Genomic DNA, 16,891 nt, shown 5'->3' with positions numbered 1-16,891 from the left:
AAAGCTACTGTAAGGGCTCATTCCTTGTAATCTACATGGAAAAGAAAATGCATGAATCCGACAGGTCCCAGGTGAAGCTGTGGCCCTGATCTCTTCTCCTGATCCTGACTTTTTTTTTTTTTTTTTTAAATTTCCCCCAAAACAAAAATGGACTCATATTTTCTTAATGACAAACTTTGATTGCTTTTATTGTTTCAGTGCTACAAAGCTCGGTGATGTAGGACGGAACCCCCTCCCCTCCCCCTCCCCCTCCCCGCGTGTCTCATGGGTAAAATGCATGGAAATTCAGCACATGACACGTCTTGCATGGCAATACAACGATGGCTGCCGTCGCGTAAAGGCTATATACTGTAGCTACAACACTGAATAAACATGAGGCTTGTACATTAAGAGAGCGAAAAGTTCCCGTCTTGTCTCATTTCATCAGTGACCCTGGATTTTCTTTTCTTTTTCTTTGCCTTTTTTTTTACACGCTCCTCCAACACAGGCCGAAGAGAGACTGTCCCTGAATGAGAGTCTATGTTTGTTTGTTTTTGTTTTTTGTTTTGTTTTTGTTTTTTTGCTGTTCTATACAGTCAGTAAACATTTTTTGTCCTGCTGTCCGTTTGATTTACTCCCGAGTTTTTAAGCCAACACCAATGTTTTCACGCTCTGTGGAATTTGCATCTTATAATCTTCTTGAAAGCACTTTGGAAGTCTTTGTTGAAGTAGGCATATATGATGGGGTTGAGGAGGGAGTTGGAGTAGCCCAGCCAGTTTATGACTGCGCCCAGCCAGTCGGGCATGTAGCAGCTCTCCGCGCAGAAAGGCAGCACCAGCGCCACGATGAAAAAGGGCAGCCAGCAGAAGATGAAGGTCCCCATGATGATCCCCAGCGTTTTCACCGTTTTGCGCTCCCTGGCCAGCGCGATCTTTCTCTTCGCCCCCGAGTTCTTCTCGTTCATGTTCTCGTAGCCGTGCGACGAGGACTGGGGGGTGTTGGGCAGGGGAAGGTGCGTCTTGGAGTTGCTGATAACTTCGATGATCTCCAGCGACTCGCCCTCCTCCCCGTGCTTCACCGCGCCGTTTACGCACGGAGAGCTCGGTTTGGACTCGTCGCCGCGCCTCCAGCCTTTGCCCCCGGCCTCCCCGTTGGTTTTCTTGTGAAAGACGGCCGGAGACACAGTCAAGCACTTGTCCGACACTTTCGCCTTCTCGGTTTTCTTGACCGTCTTTCGAATCCGAAACCGCGCGGCCTTGAATATTCTCCCGTACAGGACGAGCATGAGAATGAGAGGGATGTAAAAAGCCCCAAACGTGGAGTAGATGGTGTAGCCCGGGTCCTGGCTGATGCTGCAGGCGTCGGGGTTCGCCCTGTCTTCGGCGCTTCTCCAGCCTAACATAGGCGGAATAGAGATAGAGAAACCAATTAGCCAGGTGACGCTAATCAGGATCGCAGCTCGCCTCGGTGTCCGTTTATTTACATAGTCAATGGGGTCTGTTATGGCCCAGTACCTGTCCAAAGCAATTGCGCACAGATGCAGGATGGATGATGTGCAGCACAGTACATCCAGAGAGATGAACACATCGCAGATCTCTTGCCCCAGTGTCCACTTGTTCAAAACCTGGTAGAGGGCCGCCATCGGCAGAACCAGCACCGACACCATGAGGTCAGTCACGGCCAGAGATCCAATCAGGTAGTTTGCCACATTCTGGAGAGATCTCTCCAGGGCGATGGCTGCCACGACGCACGCATTGCCAAATATGGAGCAGAGGATGAGGGCCGCCAGGAGCAGAGAGGTGATAATCTGGTAACTCAGCTGCAGGTCCGGCACAGACCTAGACCCCGTGCCATTCTCGCCCGCGTCCCAGTCGGCGACCACGTCCACCCCGTCAGGGTAACCGCCGGTCGCGTTGCTGTCGTTGCCGCTCGTTGTTAGAAAATCCATGATGCGAGCGCACTCGGAGCGCAACTTTCCCAGAGCAGTGATGGGGGGGCGGGGGACACGCAGCTGGACAGATAAGCAGGACACAGTCAGCCCCGCAGACTGCTGCCGCTGTGCGTTTTACCGGGGTCCATCGGAGTTGCCGCGTTCGTGCCGTCGCTCTCAGGACGCATGACGCAGACGTGTTTGTGAGTTTGTGTGTGTGTGTGTCTGTGTGTGTGTGTGTGAGAGAGAGAAAGATGGAGAGGGGGAGGTTTGTGCGTGTTGGAGCCCGTGAGCGTTGACAGCCGGGTGCGCTCACTGGCACTGCGAATTCATCTGAGCTCGGTGACGCCGTGAATTCATTTATACGAGCAGTTTCGGGTACGTCAGACCGTGTGGAGGTCGCCCTGGAGTTTTGTGCCTCTGCTCTCCTCGCTGCTCCGTCCTTCACTGCAGACAGCCGATGAGGGCGCAGAGCTCCCCTGCCCTCTTCTCTCTCTCTTTATTTTTTACATCTGACAGTTTGTGGATTTAATTCAATTTTGTTTTGTTGTTAGTTTACACCTTAAAAGGCAGGAGTCAGTCAGGAGGAGCAGTTATAAAGTTCTATCTCTTAAAAATATTGCGAAGAAAAACTGATACAAAATCGTCATTTTTCATTACTTGTAATTAACTTTTGGTTTAAAATTTCACCTGAAACATGTGCTTTTTTGTTATTGAGACCTCAAAGAGATTTTTTTTTTAATTTATATTTTTTTAAATGAGTTCAAGCAGAAACCGTACGTTTCGAGCCATGACGGAGAGCGAGGTAAGCCCTCGCTGTTAGGAGCGAGAGGTGGTTTGAGGACCAGGGACAGCGCCACGACGGGCCAGAGAGGAGAGCTGCTGCCATCTGCTGCCCACGGCGGGTACTGCAACACATGGCGGACACCTCTCTCGGGACTTGGAGCAGAAGGCGAATTAAAGATCCTGGGAGGGAGGCGATGAGCTGCCGGGGGAGATGGTGGTCGAAGAGATGAGAATCAATCTCTATGTGTGTGAGAGAAAGGGGGGAGGAAGAAGGGGAGGGGAGGACAATAGTTGCGTTTGCCAACTAATAATGTCAGCAGGTGGAGTAAAAACAGCTGGTGAGGGGGAACAAAATGCTTCGTGCAGAGCCGAGGGAGGGAGGGAGGGGGGTGCAGCAGGGTTTCAGTTGTTCTAGATCTGAGTTTTCATGAAAATTTAAGCTGGAGTTGAAGTGAAATGGGTAGAAAAACAAAACAAACCCCCCCCCCCCCAAAATAACCCATGCACAAGGTGTAGAGAATGTGTTCCTGGTTCTAGCGAATGACTATAATCAATTAAAGCAACACCATGTGGAAATGTGGCCATTTTGGTAACACCCCCCCCCCCCCCCCCCCCCCCCCCCACACACACACACTTTCTGAGTGCAACACTGCTGTTGTAAACACAAATCCCAGGTGTGTGACAATTTGTCAGGCGACATGTAGGTGCTGGCTGCGAACAAAACTCATTACAGCATAACAACGTTAGGTGTCGAAAACTCGTGTCTTGAACTAAAACTGTATGTAGCGCTGTGATCCTGCCCTCTCACTGATGTTACACAGTGCAGAAACCAGTGATGGGAGTGGAGGAGTGGCTGAGACAGAGACACCATTCACCCAATTTCAAGACACTGTACCATCAAAATGATTTAGAAGGTTGTATTTTAAGATAAAAAGTTATGTAATGTTGCTTTAAGTCAGTATTACCTTTTTACACATTTACCTTTCACTACAGCTACAAAAGCAACACCATGGATGTATGATAGCACCTGGACCTCAACGGCCTCGCTTTAAATTCCCACCTATTGGTCACTTGCAGTACTGCAGTGAAAAATCCCTCTGCTGCCCAATAAGCATCTCCCTGCAGACCAACACTGTTTAAGGAGACATCTGTGAGCTGCACAGCAGGTCAATTATAACCCTATCATGAATTTTTGAGCCTTGAAGGTGAAGATTTTTTTTTAATTACTGCTTTAAAAATAGTTATAGTTTATTGAAACATTTTGGAGGTAAAGTTTTTGTCTCATCTCTGCCAGCTGAACAGATGCTGCCTGTCCACCATCTCACACTGAATCCCACTCACTGCTGCCGCTGCCTCTAAAAAATAACTTTACTAAATAACATCTTAATCTCTTTGTTTTCATGTGTTTAAAATGTGTAAATAAACTCAAAACCTATTGAATACTTAAAGTGAAACTCTCGCCAAAATGCGACCTAGGCTTTTTTTGTGAATGTATATATGAGACAAACCTTCATGGAAAAGCATAACTACAACGAAAGAGGCACTTTTAAGATTTACAGTATTTTTGTTTTCAGGTCAAACTCATTTTAAATGGGAGTGCGCAGGGCAAATTAGCAATAGCATCAAAATCTCTATTTTTAAAACACTAAGAGGGCTCGACACAACATGAAACTTTGCTCGTAGTATCACCAGGGTCTCTACACAGGAACACGAGCATTGAGAACATTGTTTGTGTACACAGAGTTTACTAAAAATAAAGTTTTTCTAACAACTCACCTTAGCACTAGCTTTGTTCCGCTAGCCACCGTCATGGCAGCCGAGAGGTATCGATGTCTGAGTGTGACCTAACCTGGAGGAGAGTTAAGGTGAACCGCTGCTGTCTTCCAGCAACAACTATCCACACGATATCTCACGTGACTTTTCCGGCTTTTGATTTTAGTATTGTTTCTTATATGAGGCTCCTTTTTCAACTTCAAGGTCAATATTGTTTTTTGCTAACAACAAAACAACAAATTATCTGTGCATTTATATGGAATTAAGCTTTAGGAGCGGTTCACCTTAATTCACCTCCATGTTACGTCACATATGGAGATCGATGCTTCTCACTGGCAGGACGGCGGCAAGCGGAGGAAACATCTGCTAATGTGAGTTGTCCAAAAACTCTCTTTTTAGTATGTAGTGTCGTGCATTTACTAACCCGTCTCTGCTCAGACGTCCTTCTGATGAGCCGGGTTTGCTTTTCTCTCTCTTCTCTTCTTCTGGGCATTTCTGTCCTCAGGTTTTCTCAGTTCACTGAGATATGTGATCTTCAGTGCAGACGAGGTCTCTGTAGTGTTTTCACTGTGGAGAGTCTTACCTTGTAGTTTATTATGTGACCCTGTCATGTGGAGGAGTCTTGTTCTCACATGAAACATTTTCCCAGATGAAACGCTGTTACAGAGGCTCCTCAAAGCATGCTCAGAATGCTCAAAACTTCACAATTAAAACTAAAGTGTTACTCTAGATCACTTTCAGTCCTACATATGTGTTATATAAAGTCATTAAAATGTGATGAGTTAGAATGATGACTTTGAACAGTTCACTTAACCTAACCCATAATAACACTGGATTTCATATTTTTATCCTAAAGACAAAGAATCTCTTGTTCCTCCTCCTCAGATTTTCTATTTAGAAACACTACAGCAGCCTGTCAGAACAAACTGCTATTGAACAGGTTATCCTGACATTTGTAATAAAAAATACATCAGCGTTTGCTTTAGGGAATAATTGCTGTGCCCTGATGAAGACTATTTGAATCGAACCAAGTTGATTAAGTGAAGGATTTGTAATAATTATTATGCCTCAGGTTCCTTTCTGTCTGCTAATCACTAACATCCTCTTTTAGGCCCTATCCTTGAAGAGGACCCTGATTGTTGCATCAGTATTACCTCACTATCTTTCTCGACCCAGTGCAGAACTTTTTTTCTACATTTGGCTTTTGCCTTCAGTGTGAATGTGTATAATTGGCATTTACTCCTGGCACTGCAGAAGTCATGGGTATTTATTGGCCATGAGATCGGCCATGATGTAAACATGATACCCGGTTGAACATGCTGATAATCATCCCTCATCACGTGTGCTGAATTGAGGCTGTTAGCTCTCAGATTGAACATTGTTCTGTCGGCGCTGAGCTTGAAAGAGTGACTGAAGTAAAAGACATTTTAAAAAATAACCACTGTTTGGCGGCTTCCGTTCTTGTGAGCTGCCTGATGGGTACTAGAGATATGCAACTCCCAACAAAGATTGAAAAAGAAGGAAGATATCTCACTCCTTAGCAACTTCTGTACCAGCTCTTTCTCTTGAAAAAAACATGTGATGAAGACTTTTAAAAACACAATTCAACGTCTTTTGGATGTAGCCTGGTCTTCTGCTCTCAGGTTTTCCAACGCATTTTTGATGACGAACAGGGTAAAAGACGACTGAGATGCAAACTCATCTCCTGGCAATGTGAATAAAAACTAATTGTGGTTGCAGACTTACTTTGGGTCTAGCAGATTCCTCAGGGGCAAGTAAAGTGATTGTTTGTTTCATCATTCTTTTGAGGATTTATATATTCTCCATGAAAACGACACACGCAATCACTCACCCCAGATTGAAAAAAGCTGACGCCATGCTATTGGACGTGAGAAAAAAAAAGGTGGCTCTGGTTTTTTCACCTTATTTTTGTGTATTCAGTAGTTCCATAGCAGTGTGTTTTCTATAGGTCACACAGGACAATAGTGAGGCCATGAACAGTGCACCTATTGTAATGGGGCTCACCAGGGGGACTTTGTCTTTGTCAACAGTGTGGAATGTCCCAGGGGGCTAACAGGGGCAGGACAGGCCAGGACAGGGGCTGCACTGCTCACCTCCTCTACACTGGAACAGTCCCTCTAGCTCTTAGGAAAAAAAAAAAGAGCTTGAACCTCTACATCCAGAAGGAGTGGGAGGCAGAGAGAAGACTCAGGGAAAGATGACAGGGGAAAGACCGGGCTAGCTGGTTGACGTTGCATCAGATGCACTCTGCTGGCGACTGAGGGGCTCCACAGCGCCGTCATGAGCTCCCATGTGGGCGCCTCTGGTGTCAACGGCTCAAGCAGAGTTGGGGGTCGCGGAGCTGAGGATGCCAGTGAAGACAACAGTAACAACGAGACTTACACCCCGTGTTTAAAGGCACTGAGACAGAGGTCGAGGTGTGCGGATCCAGCTGGAGAGGGGAGGTCGAGCGGTGTGGAGCAGCTGGTGAGACCTGCCCTTCCGGGGAGGAAAGCACACAAGAAGACCTGCAACAGAAGAGGATGGAGAGAGGGAAACCAAGACAGGGATGAAGAAAGACAAGTCGTTGAACACGTAGGAGGCAGGGAAAGAGGGAAACAAAGGCAGAGGAAGACTCAAAGAAGTGAGACACATGGAGACGGAGTCCAGGATGCACACGGAAGAGGAGGTGCCAAAAATTCATCTAGCAGTAATTCTGACATCCAGTTAAACAGCACATTGGAAGGTGGAGAAGGATCAGACTTGCAAAGGGGACAGACCTGTCTTAGACCACATGGTACCGGCTTCACCCGAACCATCCCCGCCAATTTGAACCCCCAATATCCTTGGCCCACAATAAGGTCCCCTTCTTCTGCTCTCCCTCAGCCTAACACCCAAACAAGATCCACACCTTCATCCAGGACTGCTGCAGGAGACCTGCACCACCACTCCTTCAACTCATCCAGAGAGCCAGATCCATTCTGGGTGGATGTGAGACGAGGGGCGGGAACCGGACGACCATCGCAAAGCCACCACACTCACAATCAGACACACAATCCATCTTTCTCCAGCGTAGAGCGCGGAGAAGAAGAAGAAGAAGAAGAAGAGGATGAAGAAGAGGAGGAGGAGGAAGAAGAGGTGGATGTGGAGGATGGTGAGGAAGGAGGCAGCGGTGTGATGGAGGTGCTGAGTCAAACCGTGACCTCGGCAGCCGTGCCGCCTTGTGTTCCTTTTGGGGAGAGAAGGATGAGTAAAAGAGAGAAGAACAGGATTAAGTGTCTGAGGAGGAGGCAGAGGAGAAGGGAGCGGTGGAGACAGAGCCAACTGCAGGAGAGCCGACAGGTGAAGTACACAACTGAGCATTCATTATGTCAACACATATCGAAGTTACTGCTTTCTCACCAAATGTTTCTCCAGTGATTTTAGGATTAGTTTCAGGCCCGTATCTCATATATGTATGCCACTGGAGGAACCGCAGAGCCGCTGATGATATCACTGAATAATTTACTACGATGTTAATACAAAGTTTATCATTTATTAAAGGTCCATTGTGTACAATTTGCAGGAATTTAAGGGAAGTTAGGGACTGACAGAGAATATAATATCCATAGCTATGTTTTTATTAGTGTATAATCCCTTGAAATTTAGAATTATTGAATTTCTTTTAATCTTTTTTAATCTTTTAATCTTTTATATCTACAATGATAGAGTGTTATAGATGAGAAATTTAAAATCTGGATACAGCATCGGAGGGTTAGGGTTATAACTTCCTGGGTCCTTCCTGGGTATAAAATTATCCAAAATTATTATTAAAATTATCTTCCCTGTTGTTGAGCCCATAGAGCTCTAAAGCCAGCTAACTTACGAGTCAGGGATCTTTTTAGTTTTGCCTTTTCTTAAGATGCTACTCAAGAAGAATCAAGAGTGAAACTGTAGAAATTCACAAAATACAGAAGCAACACGATGGTGTTATAGACAAGGCAGCTACGGCTTTCTACTACAAGTGTATATTAGATCATAATAATGCACTTGCACTCCACATACAATGCAGCTCCCACAACAGCTCAGATAATTCTAGCCACTTTCACACCAGGCATGCACAGCCACATCTCAGCAACCACTGCACACAAAAACACCACCCCCCAAATATCACTGAACATTATCAGAATATTAGGTTATTTGGTTGATACAGAAACTTACAGATAATGATTTTACGAGCTTTCAAATGAAAGGATGGCAGCAGATAAGATGACCGTCTGCTCTTTGGTCTGCTTGAGGAGACAAGCCTGCTTTCAGGTCACCTGAGAACTACTTCCTGAACTTACAGGTTACTTCCTGTTCAAACAAAACTGTCACTAGGAGGCGCTAAAACATTGCTTAAAGAACTCTAAGCTTGAGGCAGGACACGCCCAGTGGACTTGAATGGGGATAAAACAATCTAATTGTGCGGCTCCTATAGGTTTTCTAATGATTATAGTTGAAGGAGTCAATGTAAGCTTATGGGAAAAAGTGTTTTTGGCCCAGGAGCATCAGGTGACATTGTAATTCCACATTTAGGCCAAAGTTGTTTTCAAAGCTTAGCATGTCCTGTTCCATGGAGTCCACCATGTTGCAACAGTAACCCAAACACTGGCTGTAGAGGAGAGCCTTTCACATTTTTTACGGCCACTATAGGATAGGGTGAGACGAGGGGTGTTTAGTTGGTCAGCAACTGCAACCACTTCACTAGATGAAACTGCATCCTGCACAATGGGCAGCATGATTTTGGGAGAAGTAGGGGCAGAATAGTCCAACAAATCAAACATTGCAGTCTTCATGTGCAGTCTTTATCCATTTGCATTGCCAGGATACATTGTGTTACTTTTCTTTTTTTAAATTCTCTTTATTGTGGTAATGCTGTGACTTTTGTGGACCGAGCAAACTACATAAGTTTCTCAAATGAGGCACTGAAATTTAAAGTGAGACACTTAAAGCCTTGAATTACATAACCGATCCACTTTAAGATGGGGGACTAAAAAAAATCACAAAGAAGCAAGTGTGAGTCTTGTGTGTTGCACAAAATATGCACAAAAATCAGACAAACGCTGCTCCGTCCACTTTTGATGTCATTTCATGTGACCATCCAGCTGCACACACATTTATGTGTATGCACCCATGTGTGTTTTCATCTAGAGTCTGACTCTCGACAGCCCTATCAGCACCCAGCTCATCTCAATAGCCATTGTCTGTGCGGTTTAAAGTGGGGTTACATCTGAATTAGTTGCATGATGAGGCTTGGGCGGAGAGCCCTTCAAAACCAACCAGACAAAAGCGCAGATTTCTGTTTTGATTGGCTGCTGCAGATCTGCAGTCACGTTGGTGGATTGAAATTATTCTGACTGCTGAATAGAATAGAATTAGTTGCTTTGAAACAGAGAATATCCGTTTCCTAATGCCAGGCCCCCCTGCAGGTTATATTGTTTGTGGTTCACTCCGTCTCATTGGAGTTGGTGTGTTAATGTTCAAGCATGATGCGTAATACACACTGCGTGTTTTTTGTTGTTTTTTTTGTTTTTTTTGCTTTTTTTAAGAAATATATTTGGATCATGAAGGAAATGTGCTTATTTGATTTCTTGCTGAATGTTAGATGTTAGCTGTTAAATGTTTGATGGCTTAGCTTAGATAAAAGGCTGTAAGTTAACAGCTTGCTTTGCTCCATCCAAAATTCAAAAATAAGCCCCTCATCACACTTAAATTCACCACCAAATATAAACAGAAAGTATGTAAAGCAGTTACAAGATTACATGTACAAGACACTGTACCATCAAAAATATTTTTTTTCTTTCTCCATGAAAGCGTAGCAGCACATCTAGAGACTTTGTGGGTTCCTCTTTTCTCATCGACTGTGTCCAGTGTTGAGTGAGTGCAGCACATCTGACCAATCAGCAGTCAGGCAGAAATGTGAATGGCAAGCGGCTAAGCACCCGTCAATCTCACACTTAAATCAACACTCCAGGAAGTCATCAGCTTGTCAACTTGTCACCTTAACATTTGTGTGTACATTAAGCAAACACAGTGCTGGTTCTCCTGCTTCCAGTGTTTATGCTAAGCTAAACTCCAAGCGTGTTTGTTCAGCTTTAAACTTTTTATTCAGGGGGAAAATGAAGGAGCTTAATCTGTCGTTTATCATTATTAAGGCTTATTGAGTATGCATGCTCTTTTCTCAACTGTTTGCACTTTGCACAGTTACACTCGCCCTCACTTGGGAGCTTCTGACAAGCACAGCAGTTCTTGCTATCAGCCATAAAGCGCTCAGGACTCAAGGAGGCAGCTCGACAGTAGTCTTTGTTGAACACCTCGGACACAACGGCTGGTTAATATTTCGGCATGGTGCTTTATTTATATCCCCCTTTATAAATTCCCTGTGAATAGCTGCCCACACGCCTTTTTTGGTTTCTTGTAAAGGCAGTTCAAACCCAATCTTTTGTTGGTGTTTCACTGTCCTGTGGTGCCTTGTGCAGTATTGAGCGTGCAGTAGGCCAAAGGTCAGAGCAGGTGTTATTGTCATCCAGCTTCCCAGAGGAAGAGGTTGCATCCTGTGTGATGGAGAGGTAATTAGTGCTGGATTGTTCAGTTACTTTATCCAGCTGCCTCCAATTACTGAAAACAATCTGCGTGGTTCCAGTTGCTGCTTGTATATCTGCAGAAACACTTAGTGCTTTTGTAAAAGAATTATAATCATATCAAGTTTTCATTAAAACTACATTTATTCAGGTTTGCAGTGAAGTAGCTTAATCGGTCAAATTAAGCTAATTGTTGTTAAGATATTGAAGAGACAACATTTACTCCCTGTTGAGTAAAAGATTTTAATTCACTACATTAAGATAAAGAATACTTATTTATTTATGTATACATTTACCAATGTAACCAAGGCAAAGCTGCCACGTTACAGTGCCAGGGGAGAGACACAGATCCCATGATTACAAAGAACCTGTGAGCTCTGCGCTCTCCTCTGTGTTAATGACACACCTTGGGAGTCAGGGCTGGTGCAACAGGAAGTCCCTGGAGCTCCCCCTAGGTGAGAGAGTGGTAATTACTCTGGAAGCACCCCTGGGTCTCTTTCAGGACTGGAGCTTCAGACATCAATCCTTGAGGGGTCCGCAGAGAAAGGTCTGAGGGAGGAGATACTCAGGGCTTTCTCAAAAAAAAAAAAAAAAAAAAAGTGCATCCTCTCATATGAGTTATGCGAGTCAGAAAAGAGGAAGCTGAGTGTGGATTCAGGGGAGGGAGAGCAAGTGGACTGCTGGTGGGGATGAGAGGGATTTGAGGAGTGGGGGTGGCAGATGTATTGTTCTGTATGAAAGAGAAAGGATACAAACTAGATTAAAAATAACAGAGGACGGGCCATATGCAGCGTAAACAAAATGTGTTGCTTACTGTAAGAGCTGCGTAGGCATGAGTCACGCTGTGCCTCACAGAAAGAAACACTTCAAGAGATTCCTCAACAATAGCAACACTCCACCTGAGGAGATACAACACGTCTCTGGGTTTGAATTAGGTCCAGCGTCAGGGTCAGATCACTCTTTCCCTCTCTCTCACACGCGAGCAATGTTTATGCTTTACAGGAGGAGGTGAGAAAATATAAGTTGGTAGATGTTTCCCTCCGCTGAACTCACACCTGACACCCTGCTGGCCTCACACGTATTACAGTGCTGCGCAGGTGAGTGTTAGAGACATTGACACTCATCAAGTAGGGTGCGTTAAAAAGGAGGGTGTGTTAATTCTCAAGAGGGTGACGAATACATTTTCGCTTATATTTACGGCCAGCCACTGCAATGGCGTAATGATAGTGTCATCTTGAGAACCGCATATGTTGGGGGTCGGATTTCTGGATCGTTCTTTTTTCTTCTTGTCCGTTTTTAATCGGTCTGTCCTGAGAAGCTGATGCCATGCAGACATGAACCGTCCAGAAGTGGGTTCACCATTGTGGTTATAGATTTTACAGGCAGAAGAAGTAACAAACGTAGAAATAAAGAATCAAGATTCACAGAAGTGTATTTATATTTGACATATTATCAGAGATCGTCTATGTGTGCACGAGCTGTAATTTAGTCCAATCAAAAACACACAGCAAAGGGTTGCAGAGTGGCACGTGCGTGTTTGCATGTATACACTCATACATAAATACATTATTTTGCAGGAGAAGGAGGAGGTCTAAATGAAAGGATGTCATGCATGAGTGCTGATCAACCCTTCACAATCCATTTGATCCCTCGTTGTTTGACAGCGTTCTCTGCCTTTTTCCGCCTCTTCCCAGAGTTCAACGGGGAACCCATCCAGCAGCAGCAGCGAGGATGACGAGGACGTGAGTGCCGGGGACAGGGAAGGTTACATCTGCGCAGTGTGTTTGGACGTGTACTTCAGTCCTTACATGTGTCACCCCTGCAACCACATCTTCTGTGAACCCTGTCTGAGGACACTGGCTAAGAACAGCCCCACCAACACCCCCTGCCCCCTCTGCAGAACAATCATCACACATGTCTTCTTCCAGAAGGGTGAGCTAATGGGCAGAAAGCACTCACTGCGCAATTTACATGATTTGGAATACTTATCACCTCTACTCATGACCCTACTCATCATGGATTGAATAATACGGGCTGGATACAGCACAAAGTATCGTTGATGGTGTACCGACACAGGATTGCACGTTTATCTCCAGATATGCAGTGTTTGTGTTCGTATGTCTGTCGGCTGTTGCACGGATGACATCCAAGCTGCAGATTGTTCAGAGGGCCCAGCTGCAGATGTCCCAAAGGGAGCAGAGTAGACCTTTAGTTCTGCGCCGACCAGATGAGTCACCCAGAAACGAGAAGTCAAAATCAAACACAATCTGAACACTTTTATTTAGTGCTTTCTGGTGGAAATAAGATATAATGTTCTTTATTAGTGGGACAAAAAAAACAAAAAAACTGATTTTTTAAATCTTAAATTTAAAGTATTTACGCAACAATGTTACACAACGTGCTGTGACAATGAGATTTTCACACACGTGCTGTAAAGTGACATGGCTGCATGTAACCTCGTGATCAGCGCACGCTGATTGCACAGGACATGTCTGATTTGGACAAAGCTGTGAATAAGTAATGAAGTTCTGTGATTCACTTTGGCCTACTTCTAGATGTCTGTAGGAGAGCGTGAGTGGCAGGGACGCTGTGGCTGCGGCCATAAAAAGGCAGAGTGGCCGCGCTTATGAGGACTGCAGACACACTGAGGGCCCTTGTGAGTGATTAGGTGACGAGGATTGTAGATTAGATTCTTGTGTTGATTACCGAAGCCAAGGTCACACGGAAACAGAACAAGGAGAAAATGAGCGTCTGCTGATGCTGCATCTGCTGTCTTTTTTTAATGTTTTGAATAAATCAAACATAATCTATCCAAGCAATCAAGACATGGAGGTGTGAGTAAAGATGTTCACTTGCGATAATATTGAGTTTTGTCCCCTCGTCTTTTTTCGACAGAGCTAAACCAAACTGCAAGGACGTTCTTCCCAAAGGAGTACCTATCCCGGAAACAGAACTTCCAGAAAGCGAGCTGCGCGAAGTGGCCACTGCCGAGCTGCAGAAAGCTTTTCCGAATCTTTGGAGGCAAGTTATCAGCTCACCATATGGGAATTCTCTCTGTTCAGGGTCATTTAAAGACAGCAGCTGTAGGAGACATTTTCAACTTGTGACAGAGTAACCCAAATATAGGGTCCCTCAAGGCTTCATCAACTTATAGCACACAGAAAGGAAATTTAGATCGCTGCGCATGGATGATTCTTCGTCTCTCTCGCTCTCTCTGGAGGGGAAACAGTGATGTACCATCCCCCCCTCAGCTAATGTACAACTACGGATATTGTGTTGCTAATTATAGAATCGGGATCCCAAATCTCTCTTTCGGTGTTGAGCCCTGTACCCTCATGGTGACAGTTCCGCTCAGCAAAACATGACTCAATGAACGACTTCAAGCTTCAAGGAAAGCAGCACAACATGGAGTCACTTTCCAATAAAGGCCAAATCAGAGATGGAATGTGATGAAAGTATATTCACTAAATTAGTGTACTTACAACATTGAGGGACTTGTACTTTACTTGAGTATTTCCATTTTTGTTTATATGATACCTCCCCTCCACCATATTCCGAAAGCAAATATTTTACTTTTACCCCACCACTTTTATTTGATAACTTTAGCATACAGTATATATGTACATGTAAATAATCTGTATGTATAATTTACTTTTACTTGTACCCTCCATCCTTAAGCACATTTGACCTCAGATACTTTTAGACTTACTCAAATACTATTACATATGTATTGGAGACTTTCACATGAACTACTATTTTAACAGGGTATCTTTGCTTATACTCAAGTATGAGTTTTGGGTACTTTACAACACTGGGGATGCAGTAGTTGATTGTAATATAGCTAAGCATATGGAAAGTATTTATATAGTATATCATATTTTTGCATCATAGAATCGTATCACCATTAAAATCCTTTCTAACTGACATGAATTGAACCGATGAGTGAATGACTGTGGACATATTTTACAGTCAGTTTAACAGACTCTGAGTTGAGTGTTACTGTAATGGAAGCCACCAGATGAGATGACTTATTTGTCACCCCAAACCAGGCTTCCAGAGGCAGTCCAGTCCCATGGCCAGACGCCAGTTCCCCCACGGAGGAGGCTACCGTCTGGACGCCATGGACTTTGAGGACGACTCTCGGGGCTGGCGCTTTGACATGGACATGGTCATCATCTACATCTACTCAGTCAACTGGATTATTGGCTTCTTCATATTCTGCTTTCTTTGCTACCTCTTTTTTCCTTCTTTTTGACAGTCCTGGCAGCAATGATTGAGCGACATAGAAAGAGGAGAGGTTGAAAAGAGATATATGGGGAAAAGACTGAGATGAAGGCTTTAATGAGAAGACAATGGGTGGATCCGAGCAGGTGGGATGGCGTGGTGAAGGGAGAACAACAGCGCGCCAGCTTGTTTTGTCCCATTAATAAATGATTGAAATGGGGAAATGTAGGGTGTAGGGGGATGTTTGGAAATCCAGTGTTCTCTGTTCTCTGTCTCCACATGAAGCTCTTGTAACGTGGGTTTGCACAACACATCCTGTTGCTGTCAGGAGGGGAGTCAATTTACTATCTCCAAGAACATAACACTGCAGGACCACCACAGGCACAGTGCATATTCCTGTGATGATAATAATAATAATAAAAAAAAGAATAACATGAGTGAGCACTTTGTGGGTGGACTTTCATCTTTATGCATCCTCAGAAAACGTAAACTGAATGACAGACTTGACTCTTCGGTATGGGCTGAGACCATTTGTTTATGTTTTTTTATGAACCTCTGCGTTCCAATTCACAACCACTCACAGTTTCTCGCTCCTAAACTGTAATTGACTTTTAATCAGCACTTGCATTATACTATATGGGCATGTCTTGCTGGATGTTTTTAATTTGCTGTTTTTCTAATTTTCAAACGCGAAGCAATTTTGTGTTCCAGTTGTTCTCAAGCGCCCCCTGGAGGGAATAAACATTTGGTCGCACTAAGTCCGCTGTATTTTATAGAAAATAAGGTTGACGCAGAGGCACATGCAGTAAAAACACAAATGCAGATATGGCTTTAAGATGAATTCTTGATAATGAAATCATGTGTTACCCGTAAATAAATGACTTTGTTCCTGACGTGCCTAAAGTTTTGGGAAGCTGGGATGCCAAATATTTTTACTGTTTGTGCTTTTCCAAAGAGCTTTACATTTATTTTTTCACCCATTTAAAGTCTGTGATTTGGGCCTCATTGTCTGTTTGGTATAACTTTTCAGTAAGAATCAAGTGCAAGCGCAAAAATTACAATTTTGCTAACAAACCATACATTATTCATATATATCTGTGAAGTATTCATGTCAGGAATTGGTCGTTATTTAAAAACAAATTTAACAAACATAAAAGTGTTATTTAAAAAGTAGGTATTTCAAATCATGATTAAAAGATGTAATGATGTTGTATTGTTATATCAATGTATATATTTGAGCACAACACCAACAATTTAGGTCAAGTGGTTTACTGTGTTGCCAGTTGGAACGCTAACAAAGTCTGCAGCCTGGCGGGGTGACCTCTGGTTATGAAACCTGGCAACGTAATGTGCCACCTCTGTGGGTGGGAAGTTCACAGCTACAGCGGGATTCGAAGCAGCACCAAACAGATATATTTGGGTTTATTCGACGGAAAGCACGAGCTCCGGTTAGAGACTGGAGTCTGTTGTCAAGATGAGAGGTGTGAGGGCCCCCAGCAGGAGAGGTGGGGGAGGCCACGAGGAGAGACTTTCAAACTGGCAAAGCTGAAAGTGGACAAACTTTGCACTGTAAGTCCACTCTGCTCTGTGTGTGTG

General features: G+C 44.2%; 2 protein-coding genes across 3 annotated transcripts; one reads left to right on the top strand and one right to left on the bottom strand.

Annotated features, from left to right (window-relative positions):
• Positions 1–232: 232 nt before the first annotated feature.
• htr1aa (5-hydroxytryptamine (serotonin) receptor 1A a) lies at positions 233–2,292 on the bottom strand. 2 transcript variants are annotated; one of them, XM_037098317.1, is made up of 2 exons: positions 1,495–2,291; positions 233–1,375 (listed from the first exon to the last, which is right to left on the bottom strand). In XM_037098317.1, the coding sequence occupies exons 1-2, from the start codon at positions 1,926–1,928 to the stop codon at positions 625–627; spliced, it is 1,185 nt and encodes a 394-aa protein (XP_036954212.1). In that variant the 5' UTR covers positions 1,929–2,291; the 3' UTR covers positions 233–624. The 2 variants fall into 2 exon arrangements, with proteins under 2 accessions (XP_036954212.1, XP_036954211.1); XM_037098316.1 differs by having other exon boundaries at positions 233–2,292.
• Positions 2,293–6,770: 4,478 nt separating this feature from the next.
• si:dkey-250l23.4 lies at positions 6,771–15,732 on the top strand. Its single transcript, XM_037097748.1, has 5 exons — positions 6,771–7,811; positions 12,766–13,003; positions 13,967–14,092; positions 15,121–15,239; positions 15,330–15,732. The coding sequence occupies exons 1-5, from the start codon at positions 6,771–6,773 to the stop codon at positions 15,342–15,344; spliced, it is 1,539 nt and encodes a 512-aa protein (XP_036953643.1). The 3' UTR covers positions 15,345–15,732.
• Positions 15,733–16,891: the final 1,159 nt, after the last annotated feature.

This window comes from Acanthopagrus latus, chromosome 5 (genome assembly GCF_904848185.1).
Source record: "Acanthopagrus latus isolate v.2019 chromosome 5, fAcaLat1.1, whole genome shotgun sequence".
Taxonomy (NCBI): Eukaryota; Metazoa; Chordata; class Actinopteri; order Spariformes; family Sparidae; genus Acanthopagrus; species Acanthopagrus latus.
This window is presented reverse-complemented; position numbering and strand designations above follow the sequence as displayed.